This window comes from Balaenoptera acutorostrata, chromosome 1 (assembly GCF_949987535.1).
Source record: "Balaenoptera acutorostrata chromosome 1, mBalAcu1.1, whole genome shotgun sequence".
Taxonomy (NCBI): domain Eukaryota; kingdom Metazoa; phylum Chordata; class Mammalia; order Artiodactyla; family Balaenopteridae; genus Balaenoptera; species Balaenoptera acutorostrata.
In genome coordinates this window covers 80,619,641-80,647,570 of record NC_080064.1, presented here as the reverse complement: position 1 = coordinate 80,647,570, position 27,930 = coordinate 80,619,641, and the positions used below count along the sequence as shown (strand labels likewise).

The following is a 27,930-nucleotide window of genomic DNA, read 5'->3' as shown; positions in this document are numbered from 1 at the left end:
AATGTAGAGTGAGGGCAAATTGTACTATATTTTTTGTGAAATTATACTACATGACAGAGGTTGGCATTATGTAATAAGTACCCACAAAATATTAACCTACTTGCAATAAATACAATTAATAATGTACATAAAAGAATGAAATTAAGCTAACTTTCTATCAGAAAAGAATTATTCATGAACAGGAAGTGGACAGCATAGATTTGATGACAGGAAGGTTGTATCTAATCTGAATTACTGAGTGACCTAGGAAGCTTGCTCACAGGGATTACAGAATAATTATGTTAATATGCAATTATCACCTCATTTCTTCTGTAGTAACCTCAAGATGTAGTGTGGTGAGGGTGTTATAGCAAGTGCTGATAGTTTGCAAAAATACTGATGTTTGAGATTTCTGAGACAATAAGTCTAGCTTGAGGCATATAAGTGATGATCTGTCATCTTGAAGACAGATCTGACCTTTGTACTTTTTTTTAATGCTCACAGTATATAACTACAGGCAGTTATAGCTGTAGAACTCATTATGATTTTCCAGGACCTGAAATATGTTTTATGTAGATTTAAAATTCCATTTGCAGCTTTTTATGAGGTATGTGAATTTTTTTAAAGAACATTTTAAAATTCAGTTAAAAGAAAAATTGTGGTTATGTGATTACATGGAGGAGGACACAGTGATAGTATCTAAACATTTAATAAAAAGATCCTAATTGATACAGCAATTTCATTGAAATTTAGAGAGGCCAAACAATATAACATTAATTTGTTTATTTTAATTCATTAGTTTCTCCTTTTTAAACTTAATGAATAATGCCTACCTTCAAATATGCCCCTTCCTTTGTTATATTAACATAACCTAGTATTTATGACTCTTATATATATTTAACTATTTAAAGGTGGTTGAAAAAACTATTTGAGACAGTGTGAAATTAGCTTATAGGTCAAATGCTTTCTTGCCTGGATACTCCATAAGCATCCTGAATGTAGGGAAATAATTTTTGATGTCAAAATTCTGGGTCAGTGCAACACATTTTGATGATCCATTGTTCTATATTGTATCTCAATGCAATAGCTCTGAGTCTTGGATACTGTTAAGAAAAAATGTATCTTGAACATTTTCATTTATAGAAATATATTCTGAAAATTAAGCCAGGAGAATTGTTTATTGTTGCTAAAATACTAGCTTACTGATTCAATTTCTTGTAGCATATTTTTAAACTGATGCAGTATATTTTTAATATTAATGTGCTAATAAGAAAAAATTTTTCTGAAAAAGAATAACTCCTCTATTTTTGAGCAGAGATAGTCAATTTGGAGGCAAGTAAGGTGTATTTCACTATGTAGATGTAAAGGAAAACTTTGACTGTTAAAGACCTCATTTTATATTTTCACAATATTTAATTTGATCTTCTGTTTTTCTTTTTACTACGTGTGCTTTGTATATTTAAAAATCTGTTATTCTTTCTATGTTTTTGAGCAAAACCCTTTGATATCTTCAAACTTTGAACTTATGGAAGGCTCTTATAAAGCCATTCTGGTAATGAGGATGCAATCTCCAAGCTGACATGATATTCTCATAGTTTGTCACCCTGCTGTTCAGGGGGTACCAATGAAGTTGCTTTAAATGGGAAGCGTCTGTTCCATCTCTGAACCTCTAACACCAGAACAGATGGGTGGAACATGGAACATGGAAGGTTTTACCTCTGAGGTGGTAACAGTGAAGCCACTCATTAACACTGAATTTACCACTTCGTTAGCAACGTTGCTTCCTGTTGAGAAAAGCTAATATAGGCTTTCAGATTGAGCATATATTTGTCTACCTCTGTGAATATAATAAGTAGGAAAAGAAAGTAAATGTTTTCAGGCTAGTTTTTTTAAAAAAATCTGTCATCCATTTCTGATTTATGAGGTTGTTCCTATTTGGGCATTTTACTTTTTCTACCTAACTTAATAAGAAATGTCAGGAACAGGTAATAGTATAGCATCAAGGTTTACTTTTCTTTTCATTGCCGTTTGCACACTCCTTCCTAACACATGTTTATGTGCTGCCCATTTTTAACTTCTCTGTATGTGATGTAGAGACTCCTGCTGGGTGCTGCATTAGCACCATTTTGGAGTGATATCATTGAATATGATGTTATTTGAAGTCTATTTTTATTTCTGTGGAAATTTGCCAATCTCAAAACAGAATTCTAAGACCTATGACAGGCAGAAAAATAATTGTTGGTATAAATAATAATGCCAAAGAAGGATATTTATAATATTTACTTGTAATATTTGTTGTATTAAGGAACACATCTTGTGGAAAGAATAAGATCATATTTATAAGTGCTGCTCTAAGTTGTGAAAAAAGAAGAAAATAATTAGAAGCAATTCTTTTATTCTTTAACTGGATTTAATGTTTTACAAATTATGTACTTGGTACCATAAAAGATATTAGAAATAATGAACTTTATTGCAAATGTTTTAATTTCTAAATAGCAATTATAAATTCCTGCTGTTCTAAAATGATATTACTTGTTATACAAATTTAAAATACTGTAAAAGAAAAATGGAAGACTTTATTCTTTATCTGAGAGCAGGAACTGTTTGTCATGTTCCCTACTGATTCCCTGCTACTAGAGCAGTGCCTGGCACATAGAAAGGGCTCAGTAAACATTTGGAGAATGAATAAACTGTACTTGATACTATGTATGAAAGGAAAAGAAATACGGAATTTTATGTCAGTACTTCGAATAATTAAATACATGGGGTTGCCAAATAGCGGGTTCTTTAAATCGCACTTGAGGATTATTGGATATCTTGAAGGCGTTGCTAAAACTGCTGAGTTAAGAAATCAGAACCATGATGGAATTTGCATTATTTGAATGAGATATCCGAATTTCATAGGAAGAAAACTGTTTTCCTTCTTATACTTTAGGAATTTTTGTTTTGATTTTGCAGTTGTGTTTTTATTCATTCACCACATTAGTCCTTTATTTCAACAAATAATTGCCTGAGCACTTATGCCAAGCATCCTGTTAGGTTCTAGAGGTGTGAAGGTGACTAGGTCACTATCCCTGCCCTCAAAGAGCTTACATTCTTCCAAGAAGATAGGCAACTCCTGTATAATGTGGCCATTCCTAAGAGCAAAATAAGAACAGGGTACAAGGAAACTCTTCATAGTAGGGGCAATAATTATAGCCATGGTATGTATGTCTTCCAAACTTTCAGAAGTCTCCTTTCCTTTTAAAATATCCTGCTGTCTTCTCATAACAATTAAATATATTATCAAAAATGCCTAGAAAAATATTGTCCACATTTTATATAAAATAAACTAAAAACTTAACATATATTTATGATGTTTCAGAGTAGAATAAAAATTTTTAGGTTATTGCAATAGACTGTCAGATCATAAATAGGATAACTGCCTGTAGGGAATGCCTAGAATTTGGGGATCCAGGTTATGAAAGTTTAAAGAAACATGGAACTTCATTAATTTTAACTTTACTAATTTAGAATGAAGGATACTTTATATAAGCAATGAATGAAACCCAGTGAATAAAACATTTTTTTAATTAGTTGAATTTGAGGAGAATGTGAAACACTGAGAGCAAAGCAGTCTTATTTTAAATAAAAAATACTGTTTCATACATTAGCCATTGATGTTGATAGCACATTGTACATTCAAGTAAGCTTCTTTACTGACTGGTATTTTGTTACCTTCCTCTGGGAATGGACTTTTAAGTGACAAAACTTACTTTTCTGCAGTATTCAACAATTTACATTATTCTCCAGTGTAGAGTGTCCCCTAATAAATCTACTGAAGTGAGATAATTTTCTTTTTATTAGCAATCTGTATATGAGATTTTAGAGTTTTTTCAGTCTGTAGCATATTCATTTATATTGTGTATGTCTGTGTGTGTTTATGTTACTTTGCCCTACATTTTGTATATACGCAGTTTTGGGTTGTTGCCTAGCACAAAGGAAGAATTAACCTCTGCAACCCTTTAAAAATCTTCCAGTTTTTTAAAGTGTTTCTTCATCCTTGAAAAATTATTGGGATCTTAGTATAAAAAGTAGAATTAAGCTACTAAAAATGTGTACTTTTAACTCTCCATACGTTCTAATAATATTCTTTCTTTCATGCAAATCTAAATTCTTTTTTCCATTTTCTAGACTAAATGTGTTAAATGGGCTTGCCAACAATATGGATGACTTGAAGATAAACACCGATATTACTGGTGCTAAAGAAGAACTCCTAGATGACAACAGTTTTATCTCAGACAAAGAGAGTGGAGTTCATAAACCAAAAGATTGTCAAACATCATTTCAGAAAAACAATACATTCACTCTGCCTGAAGAACTGTCAAAGGACAAATCTGAAAACGCCTTAAGTGGAGGCCAGTCTACTCTATTTATACATGCTGGTGCTCCTACTGTTTCTAGTGAAAACTTTATCTTGCCTAAAGGAGCTGCTGTTAATGGACCAGTTTCACACTCCTCCTTAACTAAGACTTCCAATATGAATAAAGGCAGTGTTTCATTAACCACTGGACAGCCTGTGGATCAGCCAATGACAGAATCTTGTTCAACTTTGAAGGTGGCAGCTGATCTTCAGCTCTCTACACCACAGAAAGCAAGTCAACACCAAGTTTTATTTTTGTTATCAGATGTAGCACATGCTAAGAATCCAACCCATTCCATTAAAAAACTACCTACCTCTGCTTCAATTGGTTGTGACATTCAGAATTCAGTAGGGAGTAGTATAAAGTCAGATAGCACTTTAATAAATCAAGTAGAGGTGGGTGAGGATAGTGAAGATTTATTGGTAAAAGATGATTGTGTCAGTACATTAACAGGAATTTCCTCAGGTACAGATGAATTTAGGCCAGAAAATGATACAAACTGGGATCCCCAAAAAGAGTTCATTCAGTTTCTTATGACGAATGAAGACACAGTGGATAAAGCTCCAGTTCACTCAAAAGTAGGTCTAGAAAAAAAGAGAAAGCGAAAAATGGATGTAAGCAAGATAACTCGTTATACTGAGGATTGCTTTAATGATTCTAACTGTGTACCCAATAAATCAAAAATGCTAGAAGTAGACTTTATGGAACAGAATGAAGAACTGCAAGCAATAGACTCACAGAAATATGCATTATCAAAAGTGAAACCTGAATCAACCGATGAAGACTTGGAATCTGTGGATACTTTCCAACATCTAATTTATAACCCAGATAAGTGCGGAGAAGACAGTTCACCTGTTCATACTGGCACTTTTCTTTCAAATAACTTAAAAAAGAAATGTGAAGAAAGTGATTCCGAGTCACCTGCTACTTTCAGCACCGAAGAGCCATCATTCTACCCCTGTACAAAGTGCAATGTGAATTTTAGGGAGAAAAAGCATCTCCACAGGCATATGATGTATCATTTAGATGGGAATAGTCACTTTCGACATCTCAACGTCCCAAGGCCATATGCTTGTAGAGAATGTGGACGGACATTTCGAGATCGGAACTCGCTACTAAAGCATATGATTATTCACCAAGAAAGAAGACAGAAATTGATGGAGGAAATTCGTGAATTGAAAGAACTTCAGGATGAAGGAAGAAGTGCACGATTACAATGCCCTCAGTGTGTGTTTGGTACCAATTGCCCTAAAACATTTGTGCAACATGCTAAAACCCATGAAAAAGATAAAAGGTACTACTGCTGTGAAGAGTGTAACTTTATGGCAGTGACAGAAAATGAATTGGAATGCCATCGAGGAATTGCCCATGGAGCAGTGGTAAAATGCCCTATTGTCAGTTCTGATGTAGCCCAGAGAAAAACGCAAAAAAAGACTTTCATGAAGGACCCCATTATAGGATCATCCAAAAAGTCAGCTACCTATATATGTAAGATGTGTCCTTTTACTACTTCAGCCAGGAGTATTTTAAAAAAACACATGGAGTACTTGCATTCATCATCATGCATTGATTCATTTGGCAGTCCTCTTGGACTTGATAAAAGAAAAAGCGACATAATCGAAGAACCTATAGATACTGATAGTCCTAAACCATTAACTAAACAACAGTCAACAACATTTCCAAAGAACTCTGCTTTAAAACAAGATGTAAAGCGAACATTTGGATCATCCTCACAATCAAGTAATTTTTCAAAATTCCATAAGCGGCCACACAGAATACAAAAAGCTCGGAAAAGCATTGCCCAGTCAGGTGTAAATGTGTGCAATCAAAACAATTCTCCTCACAAGACTGTTATGATTAAAAGCAGCATTGACCAAAAACCTAAGTATTTCCATCAGGCAGCAAAAGAAAAATCTAATGCCAAGGCAAATAGCAACTATTTATATAGACATAAATATGAAAACTATAGGATGATCAAAAAATCAGGTGAATCATATCCTCTGCATTTCAAAAAAGAGGAAGCTAGTTCGTTAAATTCTTTACATCTGTTTTCATCATCAAGTAATTCTCACAACAATAGTTTTATTTCAGACCCTCATAACTCTGATACCAAAAGGCCAGAAAGCTTCAGAGACCACAGGCGTGTAGCTGTAAAGAGAGTAGGTAAGGAATCTAAGAAACAAAGTTCTGTTGGAGGAGAAGACTTGGATAGCTATCCAGATTTCTTGCATAAAATGACCGTTGTTGTTCTGCAAAAACTTAATTCTGCTGAAAAGAAAGATAGCTATGAAACAGAAGATGAAAGTTCCTGGGACAATGTTGAGCTAGGTGACTACACTACACAAACTATAGAAGATGAAACCTATAATGATATTAATCAAGAACATGTAAACCTATTCCCTCTATTTAAAAGCAAGGTGGAAGGTCAAGATCCTGGAGAAAATGCTACACTTAGTTATGATCAAAACGATGGCTTTTATTTTGAATATTATGAAGATGCTGGAACTAATAACTTTTTGCATGAGATTCATGATCCTCAGCATTTAGAAAATGCAGAAACTTCATTGTCAAAGCATAGTTCTGTTTTTCACTGGACTGATTTGTCTCTTGAGAAGAAATCGTGTCCTTACTGCCCAGCAACATTTGAAACAGGCGTTGGGTTGTCAAATCATGTCCGGGGACATCTTCACAGAGCAGGATTAAGCTATGAAGCCCGTCATGTTGTATCACCAGAACAAATAGCCACAAGTGACAAAATGCAACATTTCAAAAGAACTGGCACAGGAACACCTGTTAAGCGAGTTAGAAAAGGTAAGTTTTCATGCAGATAATTTGGGCTAATATGTCCATATTCGAATTCAAAGGATTTGAAGGTTTTGCTCAAATTTGGCCTTTATTAGAATCACATAATTTCATATTTCAGAGTTAATTTGTTTTAAGGTGGTCAATTTATTAAAAATTCTGATGTTACTCTTAAAAAAATTTTTTTTTTAGCTATAGAGAAGTCTGAAACCACTTCTGAACACACTTGTCAGCTCTGTGGTGGTTGGTTTGATACTAAAATTGGATTATCAAATCATGTTAGAGGCCACCTGAAAAGACTTGGAAAGACCAAGTGGGATGCTCACAAATCTCCAATCTGTGTTCTGAATGAGATGATGCAAAATGAAGAAAAATATGAAAAAATCTTAAAGGCATTGAACAGTCGTCGTATTATTCCTAGACCATTTGTAGCTCAAAAACTTGCATCAAGTGATGACTTTCTATCTCAAAATGTTATACCTCTTGAAGCATACCGTAATGGCCTAAAGACTGAAGCTTTATCAGTGTCTGCATCAGAGGAAGAAGGGCTGAGTTTCTTAAATGAATATGATGAAACAAAGCCAGAACTGCCTAGTGGAAAAAAGAATCAGTCTCTTACACTTATAGAACTGCTTAAAAATAAAAGGATGGGAGAAGAAAAGAATTCTTCTGTTTCTCCTCAAAAGATCCATAATCAAACTGCAAGAAAGAGATTTGTTCAGAAATGTGTTCTTCCACTAAATGAAGATAGTCCATTGATGTATCAACCACAAAAAATGGACTTCACTATGCACTCAGGTAAGAGGACATTTATGACTATCTTACATAATTTAAACACAGTTAATGTTTACCTTAGTGGAATATGTGTCAAAAATACTTTTTCAGAATCCTTTTATTTAAGCTGCTTTTTTGCAGAGCAGAGATTGGTTATAGTGTTATTTCTATATAAATCATCAGTTGATGTTCATCGGCACTGAATTCTCTGTGCCTCATCTCTTGGTCACAATGCAAGGTGAGAACAAAAGCAAAAACAAAAAGCTGATCTGTAAAAATAAAATTTGTCACGGACGGGGGATGGTTCTTTGGATGGGAGGTGATGTTGTTTAGAAGCATAGTGTTACTAAAAAGGCCGTCATATTTTTGCCAGTGCTCCAAAGTGATACTATTTTCAAGATTTTAGTTGTCGGTTTTCCTACTGCTTGGGTAAAACAAAACAGACTCTTTAAACTGAATGGATTGGTGTCTGTTGTGTGTTGTGATTAACCCAAAGAAGCTTCTCCCTCTCCAATTCCTCATTGTATTGTGGGATAGTTTGGTTTTGGAGGACTGTTGTGAGGATAAAACATTTGTTTGGGGTTTTAGATTTTACTATAGTGTTCTAATAGAACAAAACAGATGGTTTAGCTTAGTGGTTATGCACCCATAGTTTTTCCTTTTCAAAGGAGTATTTTGTATGTATTGGCAAATGATGTGGCAGATAAAAAGTTGCCATACTTTATTTGGTATTGCTAAGTCTGGTTTATACTTTTAGACTAGAGAAATTTGTGTCTGTATAGGTTTCTTTTGGAGGTTAAGAATGTGGAAGATAAATTTAGATGATCTCATAATTTTAGCACTGGGTTGAATGTATCTAAGGTAAAAGTAACTGGTCAATGGAGTAATAATGAATAAAATTACTGTAATGTTGGTTTGTTTACTTCGGGAAGACACTGGGATATTCCAAATATTTGTAATGCAGTGTTGATTTGAGGAAAGATTGCCTTGTATTTTAAGTGGTCTGAAAAACAATTTATCTTGTATGGGCTTCTGGTTAATAGGGCTCTTTCTTTTGTACGAAGAGAGTCTTTCAAAGATAACTTTTCAGCATTTTTCAGAGGGATAAAATGTAAGGAAGATGTGTCAGCTATGTTGGCCAAGATATAGTACACTTCAGAGAGGGAAAGCATATTTGTGGCTATCACAATAATGTTGAAGAAACCAATTGAAACATGTTGGGGGCGTGAGGGTTGTCTGAGAAGTTAGGAGTTTCTTATTGTTTCAGCATGTTTACTGTGATGACTAAGATGTTAGCTTGTTGATCATTTATTTAGCACAAAGATTTTAGCAAAATACTTCAAATCATTAACTTTCATTATTGATTGTGCATTCAGAGTAATGAACATAAAATGCCCTGAATAAAATGTTGTGTCTAACAGCTGTTCAGTGGTGTGTTTTACCACCTTTTCTCCCAGCCTTCATCAGAAAGCCTAATTTAGTATTGAGCCTTTTAAGGTTTTGTGGGTAAAACACTTTAATTACCACTTTGTCAACTAGACTTTTAAATTTTTTTTTTATTGGTAATGTTGTAAACTTTGAAACTTCTCAACAGAACTGTGCTATTCAAATCACAGAATTATATTTTAGGTTTAGGAAATGATCTGCGTAACACAGAAATCTGCAAGAAAGTGATAATAGGTATTAAATCCAGAGGAGCTCAGGGGTTCAAGACACTCCTCCTTCTACCTTTCCAAAGAGCATGGGTTGGCTCTAAATACTAACTACAAACCAATAATAGGTAACTTAATTTCCCCTCCTTATCTTAAGCTAATTCAATGAACGTTTTTTAAAACCATCTTTATTGTGGTACTTTTTTTCACGCTTTTACCTAAGAAAATTTCACTTTTTGAAGTGAGAACTGGATTATAGTTTTCTTTTGAATGATAGGTATGCCTGTGAAGCTTAGAACATGTGTGCATTGCAATACGACGTTTACAAGTGCTGTTAGCCTGTCCAACCACTTACGCGCTTATGCACGAAAGAAGAGTGCTGGACTTTTGACTGGTACAGGTATGTTTGAACAGATAACACAGCAAGTCTGTTTGATACAATACACTTTTTTTTCTCACCAGACTGGTGCTAGTTCAGATGATATTTATAGCTTTCTTTTGTAAGCAGCAGTGAGTCTGAATAAACATTAAATTTCAGCAACTTGTAAACTGTTGGATATAATTTTAAGCAAGTTATTCTTTTTCATTTAGCTCTTATGGCTTGATTTGAGGAAAAAGGTAACCTAATAGAGGTGTGGAACTTTTGAGTCTACATTATTCTTACTGATTTTTAAATTATACCATTTTTGATTTTTAAATTTATTTTTGTTAGTAGATTCTAGTAAGACACCTCTCTTTGGTAAAAAAGATTGTAGTTCTAGCTTAAGGAAATGCTTTGTTAGGCAAATAAATTACAGTGAAATTTCAAATATGTAACTAAATTAGAAAACTAAGCAAACTAATGAGTCTTCATTAGTCTATAGATCAACTTTTTGAAGGGGCAGGCCTTAATAATGGCCCGTGTTGGCAACTGAATAGATTTTTCTTTTAATGCCCCTAAACTATATTTAGGATTAATAAATATAGCTGTGCACATAAATGTTAACATGCACATTTCTGTGTTATTTTTGGTTGGTTAGCCCAACCTTGCAGATACCTCTTCATACTGCTAGCTTGTGAAAATTTTATTAGCTTACTCATATGTAATACTGCTTCTTAAACCCTACAAAATGCCTTGCTCTTTTCGTTTGTAGCCTTTCAAGCTACCCTGCTTTAGCAAATCCCATGTTTCACATCTTAAAATATTCTCTCTTTTCTAAATAGATCTACATAAAATTCTTTTGCCTAAAATTCTCCTTCCAATCTTTTTATTTCTCTTGCTCTTTTAGATCACTTCCTTCTGCTTTCTTCTAGTTGTTGTTTACCCAGCTTTTTTGTTCTTCCTCATGTCTTCCTATGGCTTACATCCAATATGTTCTTGCCACCAAAGAAACACTTGTATTCACACTAGTGTCTTTCTTTCTTCTGCTTCTTTGCTGTATCCTTTGACTTTACATATTGATAACCAAGGATGACTGCTGACCATTTATATTAAAAGGAGGGGAATAGAGTGAGTTTTACTTTACTGGATTAGTCCTCCTACTGTGACATTTCAGTTACTCCTGCCTTCATCAGTCTTGGAAGGTAATTGCAGACATTAGAGGCAGGGAGGCAGTGAAAATAAGAGACTGTAGAAACCGGAACTCATCATTATTGTTACCATAACCACTAACTTGTATTGAACACTTCTATGCGTCAGGCGCTATGCTATGCAGCTGACATGCATAACACTTAATCTTCACAACCACCGTTTCAGTTGTAAGTACTATATAATTCTTTGCATTTTATAGGAAACTAGAGCTTTAGAGAACTTAAGCAAGTTGTCCAAACTTATGCAGTTAATAGTAGCAAACTTGAAATTCAAATCAGGGCTGTCTTACCCCTAGATCTTTGTTTTTAGTCACTATTACCTACCACATACAGGATGAAAGCAATTGAAAATCCTAAGATGAAGTTGGGTTCAAGGTGAGGATCATTGTGGTGAAGAGTCTAATTTGAAAGAGCAAGGAGGGGAGAGTTCCCTGGTGGCCTGGTGGTTAGGATTCTAGGCTTTCACTCCTGTGGCCCAGGTTCAATCCCTGGTTGGGGAACTGAGATCCCTCAAGCTGTATGGCACGGCCAAAAAAAATTAAAAAGAAAGAAAGAAAAAAAAAGAAAGGGCAGGGACCCAAGAAATGGTTAGGGCTGTATTAGATTTCAGAGGACCTTAGAAGATGTTCCATTCTGACCATTTGGGCACATTACATAAATATTCAATAAGGTAGCTCTCTCCAGTACAGATTTTGTAGTCCATTAAAAAAATGCCTTTATCTCATATGAAAATCCTTCAAAACATAGCATTAATTGCTTATAACTAACAGATAATGACCCTCCATTGACCAGGGGTGCATTCTCATGAACTCCTTATCATCTAAAAAGTTTCATTAGTTGGGGAAATAGTAATATAAGATGAATGGGGATACATTTTTATGGGCATCAGAAAAGGAGATGCTATGTTTAAAATGTTATTAAATACTAACCAAAATATCAGAAGTGTTAGGAAATATGAAGTGTGTGTTAGGCAGTCCTAGGGCAAAAAGAAGGGAAATGAAAAGCTGAAGAAAGTCTAGGGTGGTATTTTCCACAGCCCTTACTCACTTTTAAGAAACATAAAAATCACATGCTCCCTTGGAAATTCTGAAACTTTTCCCCTTGTTTTCAAAATCTTCTTGACCAGTAGAGCTACATAAAGGATATTTTTGCTGATTATTCATGGCAGTAAGAAGTTTTTATCAGCTTTATTGTTTTTTGTTATCCAAGTGGAGAATCTGTATTATATTTATAAACTCCAGGTGCCTATTCTCTTCTTCCATATCAGTTTCACTGGTATAAAGCAATGGTCCCAACCTGTTATCCGGGAGGTTTCCACTGGGTTATTATAAGGGATTCATCAATTCATATGAGTAAAAGGCATTAGTTTTCAAGAATATGTAGATGCTGTTTTGATGACTAAAATACAAAATCATTTTTTAAAAAACTTACCTTAATCTAAGTATATCACAAAACTGAGACAATATAAAGGGAAAATAAGTAGATCTAAAGCCTCTGTGCTCTTAGTTCAAGCAGATTTGATTCATGTGAATTGTTAATTATGTGGCCTACTTTGGAAGAAAAAGTTTAGATATCCCTTGATGAAATGGTAAAGGCCTGCTTGGTTACCTGTGATGGAATAAACTCCCAAGCCTTCTTAGAAACCACCAGTTCCTGGCCTCGTCTCTGGGAACTGGTGGCTTTTTGAGAAAGAGAAATATTCTAGCCAGCCTGAACAGAATGAAAAGGATGCCCCTCTGTTTCTCTAATATTTATTTACTTACGACTCAAATACTTCTAATGTGATGGTTCTCAATCTTTGGGGGGGTTACTGACCCTTTTGAGACTTTTACGAAAACTATGGGCCCCATCCCAGAAACACGCATCTATCATCCACAGATAAAAAGTTTTATATATGTAGGCATTACATATCCCTTGAAGTTTATCATCCATGGGGCCTTCCTCTGGTGGAAAACTAAGAAAGAGGAGATGCCAAATAAAAATGAAGTGTAGGGCTTCCCTGGTGGCGCAGTGGTTGAGAATCTGCCTGCTAATGCAGGGGACACGGGTTCGAGCCCTGGTCTGGGAAGATCCCACATGCCACGGAGCAGCTGGGCCCGTGAGCCACAATTGCTGAGCCTGCGCGTCTGGAGCCTGTGCCCCGCAACGGGAGGGGCCGCGATGGAGAAAGGCCCGCGCACCGCGATGAAGAGCGGTCCCCGCACCGCGATGAAGAGTGGCCCCCGCTTGCCGCAACTGGAGAAAGCCCTCGCACGAACCGAAGACCCAATACAGACAAAAATAAATTAATTAATTAATTAAAAAGAAAATCCTTAAAAAAAAAAAAAAAATGAAGTGTAAAGAACACAGAACTGGGATTCTGGAGCCCTAAGAAATCTTTCTTTTTTTTTTTTAAGAATTAGAAGATGCTTAAAATGCCAGAACTGTGTAACATCAAACTAATTTATATGGTCACAGATATAAATCCTAACTTAACTAAAAGGAAATAATGAGGAAAGTAGGAAAGTTTTAGAATTAAAGACATGGAAGAGGTAGCCATACTTGGAACAGAGTTCAATTGTCAAGAAAGAATAAACTTCACAGATTTAAATTTTGCCCAACGCTGACCTAGTTTATCATCCTTTGGGCAGGTTCAAATGAATTGTTTAATAATTTCCATGTGCCTTCAGTTGTGGATAATCATTTATGAAGCTGTTTTACTGAGGTTTTTTTTTTAGTGGATTTTTATCTAAAGTGTCTAGTTCCAAAGGGTTTACTTTATATCCTACATTGCAAATTCAAGACATACTTCTTATTCAAGAATTTATTCCAGTTAATATAGACTGCACTATTGGAAGACTTCTTTTTCAGGTTTTGTTCTCTTTAGATTGTTTTACATGCCCACACAGATTTCTTTTTCCTGGTTGATTCTTTATACAGTCTAATAAGAACATTATTAATTTTCATTAAAAATTAGAAATTTCATACAATTTATATTAAATGCTTTTGGACTTTTTATTTTAACTGCTGGCTTTTTTGTGTTTAATAATATTTTAATTAAATGATATCTTTTTCATACTGGCAGTATTAAGAAAACAGTATATTTACTAAGTTATTAATAGAGTGACAGAGTATAGTGCCTCTTTCACGAGTGTCCTGGATTGCACAATAAATTATAGGGTCACCCTGTTATTAAAATTTTTAAATATTTAAAATTATTCAAGGCAAAGTGTATTCTATCAACTTAATCTGCAATCAGGAACAACAAAAAATATTTTGCAGTCAGAGTAGCAGTGAATTTTTAACAGGTAAAGAAAGGGAAATAATTGAAGTCCAAGTAGAGAGAATGCTGTGAAAGGAAATATATCAGTAAGTTGAATGCATGTTTGCACAGTGCTTTTCTGTGGTAACATAGCAATCTGTCATCTCCTAAAAAGAAAAAAAAATAACAGTGGTATTCAAGGTTTTTACTGGAATTCCATTTTACATCTTGACCTCGTATACAAACTCACATTCATACATATACACACTCACTTGTTCACTCATTCACTCACCTGAATTGAGTATGATGCACTCTGATATTTTCTATTTTATTCTTTTTCATTAAAAATAATAGTGGTCATGACCCAGTAAATTGATTTACTGCCCACTAAGAAGTCACTACCCACAGATTGAAAACACTCCCCTTAAGTGTCTCTTTTAGAAACTGATACTGAGTAGAATCAACAATAGTAATAGTTTAGAAATCATAACACTCCTTCTGTGGCAGCAAGTGAATTTTCTTTACTCATTGTATTCAAATGTTTAACTATAGATCATATTTTTCAATCAACTGCTCACCTTTGGTATTTAAAGTAAATTGGAAATTTCTAGCTACTTAAAATTAATTCAGGACAAAATATTTTTAAATATGCAAATATGTGGGAGGGGCTTCATTTAATTATCTTCAGAATACTTCCATGATAATATTTTGGAAGTAAAGCATGGATGGTTGCTGTTCTACAACAACAGACTTGTCATTATAATTAAAGAATGAGTTTTCCAGTGAGAAAAAAATAATGTAAAGAAATTGATACTAGATCCTTTCAGTCAGTAACACTAATGCAATATATCTACATTCTTTTTTAGTGAAGTCATTGTTTTATTTTTCATACCATCCACTTTTAAGCAGAATAGTAGATTGTGTGTTACTTAATGGGATCTTTTGCCTGTTTTCAGCTTTAATGGTATAATTGGCCATAGGGGCCTGCAACAACAAGTGCTAATGAACATATAACACAGTGCCAGGTGCTGAGCGGGTATATAAAAGCCACTAGAAAAATAATTCTTTTATTGTAGAAAGTGCTGTAGGAATTCTTTCTGCTGTGAGGGAAAGAAAAAAATAGTATTGCAAAAGCTTTTCAAGGTGTATTACTTGTCCTTTCATGAGTATCTTCTGTGGTATCTTTTAAAATATTATAGTATTGCATCTTCAAGAAAGCACATCCTTTTATAGTGATTCATTCAACCTGAAAGAGTATAAGAAAATTTCAATCTTATTATGATTAAACTCTAATGGAGCAAACCAGCTTCTAATTAAACCAAATACCTGGATAATTCCTCCAGACTAGGCTGTATGAGGGATACATAATGAGATATGACCCTGTATTAAAGAACTTAGGAAAGCATTATTGGCAATACATACAAAACTATCAAAGTTAGAGAACTATGCAAGATACTATACACATTAATAGTATATTGACTGTATGTGCTCTAGGATTTCAAGTTGTTTGTTTTGTCTAGGCCTCCTTTCGAGGGGAGCTGGGAATTAAGTTGGGTTTGTTTTTTCCTGCTGCCTTTACTGTTTGTCTACTTGTTAAGTAGGCCTCAAAAAGAAAGAAAAAGAAAGAAAAGATAGCTCATACTGATATGTTTCTTACAATGTTTAAAGTGGGAGGGAAAAATAAAAACAGTAGTCAAATAAAATTTCCATTCATTCAACAAAAGTTTTAGCTGTTTATTGTTGTACCAGGACTGTGCTAGCTCTGAGGCTATAAAGACCCTGCACTCCAGCTGTGTAAACTTAATGATGGTGATCTGTTAGGACAAGGACAAATGTACTGTTGCAGAAAGCTTTGTAAGGTTTCAGCTAGACCCTGAACGTGAAGGTTGAGTAGTTTTAAACAGAAGAAGAGATGAAGTAGGACATTCCAGGTAGAGAACAACATAATGTGGGATAAAGGGATGGAATTTGGAGTTCAGAAGGTGTTGGGAGAATCAGTTGTAGGTGTTTGGGAAGATGGTAACGCCGGAAAGGTGGGGTTGATGCTTTGAGTGCTTGCTAAAAAATTTAAGAAGTCATCGAAGAATTTTTTAAAATAAAGAAATGACGTGTTCAGATTTGTATTTGAAAAAGCTATTTCTCATAACACTGAAAGATGGGTTTCTGTAGTTTCTTGGCTATAACTTATACTGTGGTACTATTCTTCTTTTTTTTTTACTGATGTGGTACTATTCTTCATTAAGAGTGTCTATCTGTATGTATTTATCTGCCCAGTAATGTGTGATTTATTCAGGATTAGCAAGGTAGTGAATGGTTCAAGTTGAGTAAATTTTCTGGGTAATGGAAGACTAGTGTCAAAGTTGATTTCATCCTAACCATTTTTATGGTAGTGTTTCTAAAATGTTATTCTTGGTTTTGCCTTGAGAAACAGTAGACTGAATATAATTTAATTATTTGAGTATTTAAAGTCACGCTTACGGATGCTAATTGTTGTATTATGCCAGCAAAAATTGGGCTATTTGCCCACAATACTGAAAAGCGATTGGCTGATTCATTCACTAATTCAACAAGCATTTTTTTCAGCTTCTTGGTGGTTTATGTATTATGCTAAGTATTACAGAGATAAATTGGAACTTACAATATGGTAGAAGCGCATATATGCATAACTAATACAAAACAAATTTTAAGTGCCAAATTATAAGTGTGCATGAAATACCGTGGAAGTTCAGATGAAGAGGAAGGTATTTTCAGCTAGACCAGGGCCCAGCAAGGTTTTTGGAAGTAGAATCTGATTTGGACCTTGAAAGATAGTTAATTGAAATGGAGATGGGGGTCAGGGGTGGGGAAGGAACATGCCTGGGAAGGAGCAACTTGGGACTGTGTGGAAAGTTTATTGAAAACACTAGGAAGTAGGAGATAAGGGAATAGAGTTGGACAGGTAAAGGACATAGAATGCTAGAATGCTAATCCATGATGCTGGAATTAATTTTGTAGGGAGGAGCCAGTAAAGATTTTTTTTTTTTTTAAGAATTTGTGTGAAGCTTTTAAAACTGTTTTTTAAATAGAAGTTAAAGGAGTTGATGGGGAAGTGGAGAAATGTAGATGAGGTCATTTTAGGAGTCCTGAACCAGGACAGTGGCAATAGGAATGTAAAGGAGGAATAGAAATGTCTGGATAATATTATGGAAGTTAAGTAAGCAGAACTTGGCAGATTAGTTAGAGGTAGAAGAATAAGAGGAAAGAGATGGAGATGGGTCAAAGTTTTAAACCTTGTTATTGGAGAGATGGTTGTACCAGTAGAGTTAATGAGTCTGCTGCTGGGGTGTTTGGTAAGAGAACGGTGGGCTTCATTACTTCTCTGGCTGTCATTTATCTAGCAACACAACATCATCTAGGTATCTACTGTTAACAAAGCAAACAATCACACTTACTCAATCAGTAAGTTTGTTTTTGGGAGAATGGAGCCTAAGAGTTTTGTACTATTGTAGCATAAAATATTTACATTTTATAATGCCTGCTTTTGCTGGTCATCGGTTATACAACTTAGGAATTCTATTTGATAATCTTTTTTGACCAATATTTTGTTTTTCATAAAAGTCTTAACTAGTCCGCTAGCGTTCCTGTTGGTTCTGTTACTTACCAATTTTCAAGTTTTGTTTTGTTTTTTTAACAATTGACTTAATCTGGATATTTATGTTTGAATTTTTTTAACTTGTCTAATATCTTTACATCCTTAGTTGTAGTGTTGTGTTTGTTATGATTTACGTTCTGACATGAATCTCTTGAATGCTGTTTATAATCTGGATTAAAATTTAGTAGATTTTACAATAAAAAAGTATGTTCCTGGCCAGACCTAAACTGTAGGCAGATCTACTTCAAGTGACTTTATGGAAATAATAAAATAATACACAGATTTTCTCTTTTGGAGGTTAGGGCAAGAGGATGGCTTGCTGGAGACTGGTAGTCCCTCACTTAAGTAAGAAGTGGAAAAGTAGGATTTACTGTTTTTTTGTTGTGTCTGGAGTTTGAGGAATAAGGTTAATTCTTGTTGTCCCAGTGTTTAAAGTATATATTTAATTGTGGCCTTAGCTGGAAGTTAGCTAAACCAGAAATTACCTAGTCAACACCGTGTTTGTTAATAGTTCGGATTTTGGCTGGAATGTAAAAAAATACTTCAGAATTATAAAAAGCCAAATCAGATCTATTGGGATTATAGATTTGTGATATTTAGATTTACTCTTATGATTATTATGAACTCTATCTAATTTAAGTTGAACATGATTATATTATAGATAATTTAACAAATGTTTAGGTAAGGTCATTTCCTTACTTAAGTAATTTTGTATAGGAACAATCATTTATTTCTACTAAATATGAAGTGGTAATTTGGAAATACTGACACTTTTAGAGGGCAGGGAGTGTGATTATATTCAGGTGATTCTAAACAAATGTGATTTAGAGCAGATTTGCCATTATGTATTTTAATGTTTATTCCAATTTTAGATATGTCTTCGTCTTAGAAAAGTGGTTGATATTAAATGCCTATTGTGTTTAGTAAAACAACATGCAAATCCAACCTACCTTAAGGAGAAATTTTAAGTTTTTTTTTTCTCACCTGATACCACAGGTACCTGTTAACTCTTAATTGAACAATAAACAACTTGTACCTGGGGGATTGTTAGTTTTTAGCTTTTTGCAACCTAAAAAAACTAGTCTGCCTCCAATTTCTGTTTATAAAAATGTGTGATAAAGTTTCATATTTATGTTTAGCTTTTCCCTTCACATTGATAATGCTCAAAGTATCATTTTACTAATCATTCCCTCTACTTTGAAATAGCAGAGGCTTCTAGACATTGAATGTATCGATATGTACTTTTTCTTGTCCCAAGTAGATAACTTTCTTTGAACCAAGCACATAAAGCTGTTGCTACCCTTAATACAACCTCCTACTTTGTAGGGCAAACTCAAGCTACCTGACTCCTCTAGACTAATATTAAGCCATCAACTTAATACTTACAGCAAAGGAAATCTGCTTTTCAAATATTTTTCACTTCATCCTCTTCCAGGTAGAATGTTAAATCATGCTATACCTAATTAACGTTGCCATAATTGCCCTGTGATTCTAGGTTAGTTACTGTTTTTAGTTATTGAGAATGGAAACTCCAAAAATAATGAAAGTAACAGGGTACTAAAAAAAAATCGAATTTTAGAGTGAAAATATCAAGGGAAAATGATGGTGAAAATGTGCTTCTGAGGTTGTTAATTGTGTATCTATATGTTTAATTCTGATTGGAAGGGGAACATTGCTTTCATAACAATAAACTACTTAAACTGCTTTATGTGTCCATCTTGGGAAAAATGACTGGTTTGATTATGGCAGTGTAGGTAGGAATGAAGAGCTGGTGTTGGGAGTAGGGACGTCCTTTCCATTTTTAATGGGCTATACAGAGAGTGGGATTTAACAGTTTTTCTCTTAATAGGTATTTTTTTTTATGGGCCAAGAGATTAAGAGGTGGAACTGAGAGCAGCCTTTCTCATTTAGGGTAGTTGTTACTCAGGACCCAGAACTGGCTACATAATTTGCAGGATCCAGTGCAAAATGAAAATACAGTGCCTCATGTTCAAAAATTATTAGGAATATCAAGACTGCAGCAGCAGAGTATTAGACCGAGTATGGGATGCTGTAAGACCGCACAGATCGAACACTCACGAAGTCTGTCTTGCAGGCGCTTTTTGCAAAGAGGAAAGTATACAGTGAAGAACAAAGAATTTAGCTTCAACAAATGGCTTCCCCAAACCCACATCCCTATTTTATACAAGCTAACATGTTTCTCCTCACCCCCTTAGTTGGGGCTGAGGGAAAGAAAATGCCGTTGGCACAGTCTTTTATATGCTTGCGGCTTATGAACCTTGAAGGATAATGGCAGCAACTAGAATTGAGTTTGTTTATCCATCTCATACTTCTGCACCCCTTGGGACACATGCATCCTCTTCCTACCTCGCCACTGGGACCACCGTCTGCATCACCAGCTTGTTAATGGTGGTAGGAATGTTGGCTTATCTGTTTATGTCATTTTTATCGCTACTGTTTTCCTGAATGAGCTCATAGCTACAATTGCATGCCCACCTTATACAGGCCAACTAGATGGAGAAGAAATTTTCTTCCCTCTGGTAGGGCTATAGCATGCCTCTTACTTTGGATGTGTATAATCTGGCCATTATATTAAGTTTGACTTTACCCTAAATATGCCAACAACCAGTTAGGAACAAAACAGATGAAATAGGGCTTTTGACTAAACGGGCAGGGAAGGGTGATTGCAAATAACAATATTTTGGTGGTGAATGTTAATTTAGTTATGATATTAGTTCTTTACCATAGAGGCTTCAGATGTTTTTAAGAAATAAATCTCCATTCTTTGAGGTCATTTGTGTAGTGAATTAAAAAGAAAATGAAATTCATTGAAACAGTTATTGTATATAATGGGCAGAAAGGTGCAAGTGGCAAAAGGACTTATGTTAGAGCCCAAAGTAAATTACTTTTCTTCTATGTATAAAACTAATGTCTCAGAAAGCAGATTTGAATTTGTATCTGTCGTATTATTTATTGATTTGCTTTTTGCTGATCCAGTTTAGTTCTTTAGGCACAATTGTTGTTTTGTTGTTGTTGTTGTATTTTGTAGCATAGCAGTATGATGTTCTTTTTGAGGGCTCATAAGTCTGCTGTACTTCTGTCTCATTCCTATTTGATCAAAACAGCTGTTTTACTGAAAGGTGTATTCTGAAAAAATTTTTATATGACCTTACAGCTCAGCTCAATTCATTCTTCTTACAAGTAAAATATTACTACCAGTAGCAATGTAGATCTTTTATAAATCAGATAACTGCAGAGGGTTTTTTTTTATATAGTCTTCTGGTTAAAATTGATCACTTTAAACATTTCCTGCCACCCTAAATAGGAAAATTTGAGTAACTGGGTTTATTCATTCCTAAAGAAGTATTTATACTCAAGGAGAAGAAAATTAAGAATTTCTAAAACTATTCTAGTATTTTTTGTAAATTTCAAGTATAGAAACAATGTTAGATTTAAAATACTTTGGAACAGAAAAACGGTATGTGTTTTGATTTTTGACAGTACCAAGTAAGTGCAAATAAAATTCTGTTGTAAAGAAAGGCTTTGTATAAAGTTATCTATTTGAAAGATTATTCATATAAACAACTTCAATAAACCTTAGGTAGGCTATTTGTCAGAAATATTGATGAGCCGCATTATACTAAAACTGACTGTGTTAGTGATGTTGTCTTTAATGTTCTAACAATTCCTGGTACAGTCCAGAATAAAACTGCTTTTCCCTCTAGAGACAATAAAATCTGTTAAATGAGAACATTTGTATAATAGACATGTTTGTACATCATCTTTTTCATTTAGTGGAACATTTTGTGTAAATCATCTTTTTCATGTAGAGATTACCATATAGATGTCCCCTTTGTGTGCATGTTAATAATATGTTAAATATTCTTTTTTTTTTTTTTTTTTTTTTTTACAGATTTTTCTAAAATTTTGGGCAGTATTGTAGGGGTGATGGTTGGATGTTGATATTAGAAAAAATTATTCCTGTCAAATGTATTCATATTTTACTTCCTAAAATAAATGACATTTCAGGGGATAAGAAATTTTAAAGTGATGGTGGAGATATTAAGACACAGAGATACTTATGTGTAATTACCAGAGGTCCCTGGTTTTTAATATCTTAACTTTATGGACAAGTTTCCAAGGATTCCCAGTTCATGTGATTCCCTAAACTTACGTGGAACTCTGGATACTGGAGATTCTCAATCATATGCTGACGGAGTTGTCCTACTTTCCAAAGTCATAATACCTTCAAATATTAATTACTACAAAAACTATGGTATTCTCACTTAAAATTTAAATCTGATCATTCATAAAAACAGCCATAAACTTCAGAGTTTCTAGAGTTTTATAGCATCAAAAGTCAGAAAAAAATTTTTTCCCTCTTATTAAAGTCAAAAACATTTCTATACCTCTGAGTAAACATTTCCAGTTCCATTTTTTAAAGTATCACAACATCTAAATGTAACTTAAATGCTTTGTAACTGATAAAACATTCTTTTGCATGCTTCCCCATCACCCTCTGTCCTTCTCCCTCAATTTGCTTTACACACCTAACATTAGCATTCTGTGAACAAATATTTAAAGGATCGTTACAATGTATTTTATTTGTATCCTACAGTAATTTATTTACATTTTAAAAGGAAATTTGAATACAGTGTGGCAATTTTGACAACCAGCAAGCTCATCAAAGTAAGATTCTATCTGTAATCTCATGATGTACCAAATGCTTGCTCTGTTCCACGTAACAGAGACAGGGATTGTGTGTAGTTTACCTTATAGATAGGGAAAGAGTAGCTGACATCTAGTAGCACATAGCCCTTTGAGTTCCTTAAACTCTTTACTTCTAGTATATGAATTTCTTTAAAATTCACCTAAATTCAAATTGCTCACCAAAGCAACTAGGAAAAAGAAAGTGCTGAGTACAGAGTATGCGTTACCTCATTCTTCCTACTGGTTATGAAGAACCTAGTTTCTACACAGAAGCTAGACTGGCCAAGTGAAGAATTTAAGTGTGACTGCTAGCAACATATTCATTTAAACAAATGATACAGAAGTGTTCTACAGGAACTATAGTGTATATTACATAGCGGTAGAACAGATTTCTGTTCATATGCTGTCTAAATGTCAAAGGTTAAATTGCTGGGTTTTTCTTTATTTTTCACTCCAGAAGTATTTGTTGAGTTCCTACTATGTGCCAGACTCTTGAATGAGCTAACTAATGAGAACCTTGTAAGATTTTTCTGTTCCAGATTTTGGTGTTTAACTTTGAAGTAGCCATTCTTTAATACTTAACTTGACTTCCTATATAGTTCTTTACTTATTAGATTCTTCTTCTGAGGATAAACAGAGAAAGACTGTAAGACCTAGATTTTACTTTTAAAGAGGCAGGTGACAGGAAGGGAAAAACAGTGGCTTGAATGAGATTTAGGCTTCTCATGGTTTTTAATTTTCTATATGACATTTCTGTTAGCATTGCCACTTGACTACTGTAAGAAACTATGTTTATTGGTTTTATAATAGTAGCATCTATTCTTTTGGAACCCAGACTTCAAACAATTCATTTCACACAATCATTGAATAGCTAGTTCCTATTCTCTCTTACCTAGAATTTTTCCAGGGGATTTCATGTGACGGGTTAACAGAAGAAAAGCCATTTGGACAACTCTTCTGTCACATTTGTTTCCCTCCCCCTTGGATCCCTAGAGATAAATTCTTACCATCTCTTCCTGCTAATTGACCAGCAGCACCCTGGAATACTATCATCCCTTTGTCTAAAGGAATGGCGTAGTTTTATTCAAAGAATAAAATGTTATGTCCTGTCTATTCCTACCTATAAAAAATACCTTTTTTCTTTATTAAATTAGATTTTTTTTTGTAATAAATGATTGAAGGAAAAGTCAAGTAACAGAAAAATTTCAAGAACAGTTAGCACTAGAATTTTGATCCACTTTAACATAAAAATCTTTTTTTCCCCTTTTTAATCACATTTTTAAAATAAACTATAGGAGAAAATTAAAAAAACGTAACAAATAGCATTTAACTTCTGGTCCATTTATGAACTTATGTGAGGGAATCTGGATCTGCATTTGTTTTCTAGTAAAATAAAACATGTGCTTGTGTATGCAATACAGATTGAGTTTAAAAATGAAAGTTGAGCATTGTTTGCCCTTTCAAATGTAGGGCTAGCATATAATTTTAAGAGCTATTTATTATTATAAAATTCAAAGTGAATTGGTATATAAAATTGATTCTTCATTGAACTTTTTACTGTTTTCAAAGCATGTGAGATCTGATTAATGGAGAAGTAATCAAATGCATACTTAATGATCTCACATAAAAGGTTGTAGTTTTCCTGGAAATAAGATTTAACCAGATGTTAATGTATATATATGATCATAAGAGGAAAGATTACATTGCTGTAATAATTGACCAATTTAGTAATTTCAAGTTATTTTAGTTACATTTTCTCAGTTCTAGTTTGATATGGTAAAGCATTATTTGAAAAAGGAGTACAGGAAGAGTGTATGCTGATAATATTACTGCTGTTAGAGAACCAGCTGCAAGTTAGTGCATGCTTTAGGGAATACAAATGAATACAGACTTTTTCTAACTTGATTTAGACGGTCTGACCTCCGTAGAAGTATAGTATGTATATATACTTGGAATATATGAGAAATGTTAAGTCTTTTTCTTCCCTTTTTTAGCTTTAGATTGTAAACAAAAGAAATCAAGGTCAAGATCCGGAAGCAAGAAGAAAATGCTAACATTACCTCATGGTGCTGACGAGGTTTACATTCTCCGATGCAGGTATATGCCTATATTGCCAAATCTGCTCAGTTTCTTCAGATTTTGCTTTGAGACATATTAGCTGTTTTATTCGGGATTTTTAGTTTGTGGCAGAAGGTGCATTCTCAAAAATCAAGTAACAAATGAACTTTTGGAGACAAACTTAAAATCTTATATGGCTCATAATATGCTATACTTCAACAACTAATGAATCAAGGTTTTTACATTAGCTAAGATACTGTGATTTGTAAAAGTGCTTTTGTTTTTGTTGTGTTTTATTTGTGTGGTTTGTTTGGTTTAATTTGATATTTTTTAAATTGTCTTGAGTTCCTGCTTATTGGGAATATATTTTCTCTCCACTCATACTTCTAAGTGTAGCTATACAAACTCATTCACACCTTCCATACTCATCTTCATGCAGTTTAAGGAATTCTGAATTGGGGAGTGGTCTTTTGAAAAGAATAGTGCATTTTGGAATTAAGAGTTGTTTTAAATATATTAAGATGTGTAGATGTTAAGACCTTTTAATTAATTTTAACCTAATAGTAATGTTCCCATCTCTACAAATATTAGTGGAGTTATTATGAATTGGCAGTTTTGATATTGTATTAAATCATTTTGACTTTATAGGTGTTTAGAAACTATTGTCAAGTACTATCTCCAATATAGAGTAAAGTTTGCTCCTGTGTTTATGGATTTTGTGGGAATTGGTTTTAAGTAAAGGGAATTGGTCATGTTAAGAGAACTGTTATCAACTTCTTCTCTAGGTTTTGTGGCCTAGTCTTTCGTGGACCACTGTCTGTTCAGGAAGACTGGATTAAGCACTTACAACGACACATTGTAAACGCTAATCTTCCACGGACTGGAGCTGGCATGGTGGAAGTCACATCACTACTCAAAAAGCCTGCCTCCATTACAGAAACTTCATTTTCTCTACTAATGGCAGAAGCAGCTTCATAGAACAAGAAAACCTTTTAAATAGCAGATTTGAATTGGATGTAAATTTGAAATTCTTTGTCTTTTTTTTAAAGCCACATTAAATTATCCGTTTATAAATACTAAAGCAGGAAAATGGGGAAAAGTGAATGACAGTGACATCAGAGCAAACTGAGTGCTTCAAACAGTAAGTAGTCTCTATATTTTGTATAGGATGGGAGATGTGTTTCTGAGGTTTACTACGTCTTGTCAGTTAACTGTGTTCACTCAATGATAGATCAGTACACGTAAGCAGTCATTAATAAACTGTTGCACATGGATACTTAGACAGACCTATTGGAAAATTATGTTTTCTGCAGTGTTACCAGAATCAAGGTTCTGTTTATTCCCCACAAGACTTGCATTGAAAATTAAGATATTATATTTTGTTTGTATATATTTAGTGTTTTGTATAATACCAGGAACCGCTAACTAAATTTACTCAACTTAGGGCATTAAATATCATGTACTTCATAGTTTGAGACTGTTCACTCAAATAGGGCAGAGTACTATTCTATCTAGATGTGTAAGTGTTTTTTTAAAATCACATGGAACGGTTTTTTTTATACTAAAAAGTGGAGGGAGATTTGTTTAAACAAGTATTTCTAAAAGAAATATGTACATAGTCCTGGAAATTATTCGTGGTAAGGAAATATTCTTTACTCCAGTTGCATTTCTCAGACAATAAAGTGGTGCATCCATGCTACCTCCTACTTTGTCAACAAAGATGCTATTTACCCTTTACATTTTTGTATCATAATAGATTTTAAAAATCTAATGTTCTTTATTGCAAGACATCCTTTTGTTAACAGATTTGTTTCTTTTTAATGTTTTACCTAAAATTTGACATGCTTACAGGACAGGTTTGCCTCTTACTTTATTTAACATTGTAGAAATGTAATTAATAAACAATGCTCACTACACAGTTTAGAATAGGCTTTCTCATTTATATTCTCCTCCAAATTTGATCAGTTAGCAAAACTTAATACACCAATTGAAATATTTCTACATATGATGAGAATGTTTACAATTTAAATTTTAGAACTTGTTTTGGATGTGATTATATGTACGAAAATCATGTAACACTATGCTCATGCTAAGAACCGACATAATGGAATTACTGAAATAAATGTGCTGTGAGGAATGGAAAATATGGTGCAGATGTCTTGGTCATGATCAATTGTGATTCTCCTTTTAAACGCTTTCCAAAAGCAAATTAATGCTTTTAATCTGAAATTAGATTCCTTTACAAACAACAGTTTTTGTATGCAAGCACCATTTCATTTTATTTCATGTAGTATGGCTAATACTATAGTTGAAAAAAGGATATGCATTGATACTTTTCTTCTTATGTAAATAAAGTTAAAAGCAGTTAAAATAAGGAGTATTTTGGTAGAGTATATACATACCTCACTGCCAGTGAAATTGCTTTCCTATGGTATATCTCCTTACCAGAAAAATCTCTAAATAAAAAAAGACTTAAAGAAAATTATAATGTCTATAGTGTGAAACATTTCTTATTTTTATCACTGGTGGAAATGGTCCACTTGAAGTTGTGCTTCATTTGATTTATGTTGTTTATACTTAGCAGGTTACTTTATTCACGTACTTTATATGTAAAATTAGGAAATTGGACGAAACGGATCATTCGCAACCAATGGTCTCCTGATCCCTGGGTTACTAGATAAGGGAAAAGTACTTGTAAGTTATTCTCATTTTCCCAAAGGCCTCATAGAAACTGTTTGCTTCTCTATAATGGTGAGTCTAACTAAAACATCAAATTTCTTAACTTTTGACTGAAAATATACCAAGTCTGTGTATACCAGTATTCTCTTACTGAATAAGTTTCATTGATATAAATATATTCTATATTTAAATAGAATATATTTTTTTCATTGGAAGTCATACTACTACATAGCAAGTAGAGTTCAGAAATTAAGGGGAAAAAAAAGATTCCTGGTGGGAAGACTAGCAATCACAAGAGCCCCTTTCAACTCTAATGTTTATAGTTCTTTGATTTAATTAAGCCAACTATCAAGATGTAGGAATATAAGTAGGTAGTTTGACCACAGATTTCATAAGCAAACCTAGATTACATTTTTTATGTTAAACTATTTT

The 27,930-nt window shown here is 33.8% G+C and overlaps 1 protein-coding gene across 24 annotated transcripts in view; it reads left to right on the top strand.

The window, feature by feature from the left end:
• Positions 1 to 27,295, top strand: part of ZNF644 (zinc finger protein 644) — a 125,646-nt gene extending 98,351 nt beyond the window's left edge. For 12 of the 24 annotated variants that reach the window (XM_057551995.1, XM_057551989.1, XM_007176340.3 and 9 more), the window contains 5 exons: positions 4,153 to 7,193; positions 7,377 to 7,982; positions 9,888 to 10,010; positions 24,756 to 24,858; positions 25,605 to 27,295. In XM_057551995.1, the coding sequence (XP_057407978.1) occupies positions 4,153 to 7,193; positions 7,377 to 7,982; positions 9,888 to 10,010; positions 24,756 to 24,858; positions 25,605 to 25,797 (4,066 nt within the window). In that variant the 3' untranslated portion in view covers positions 25,798 to 27,295. The remainder of the gene's footprint in view (positions 1 to 4,152; positions 7,194 to 7,376; positions 7,983 to 9,887; positions 10,011 to 24,755; positions 24,859 to 25,604) is intronic. The other 12 variants (XM_057552050.1, XM_057552027.1, XM_057552058.1 and 9 more) reach the window with 2 other exon arrangements.
• The last annotated feature ends 635 nt before the right edge of the window (positions 27,296 to 27,930 follow it).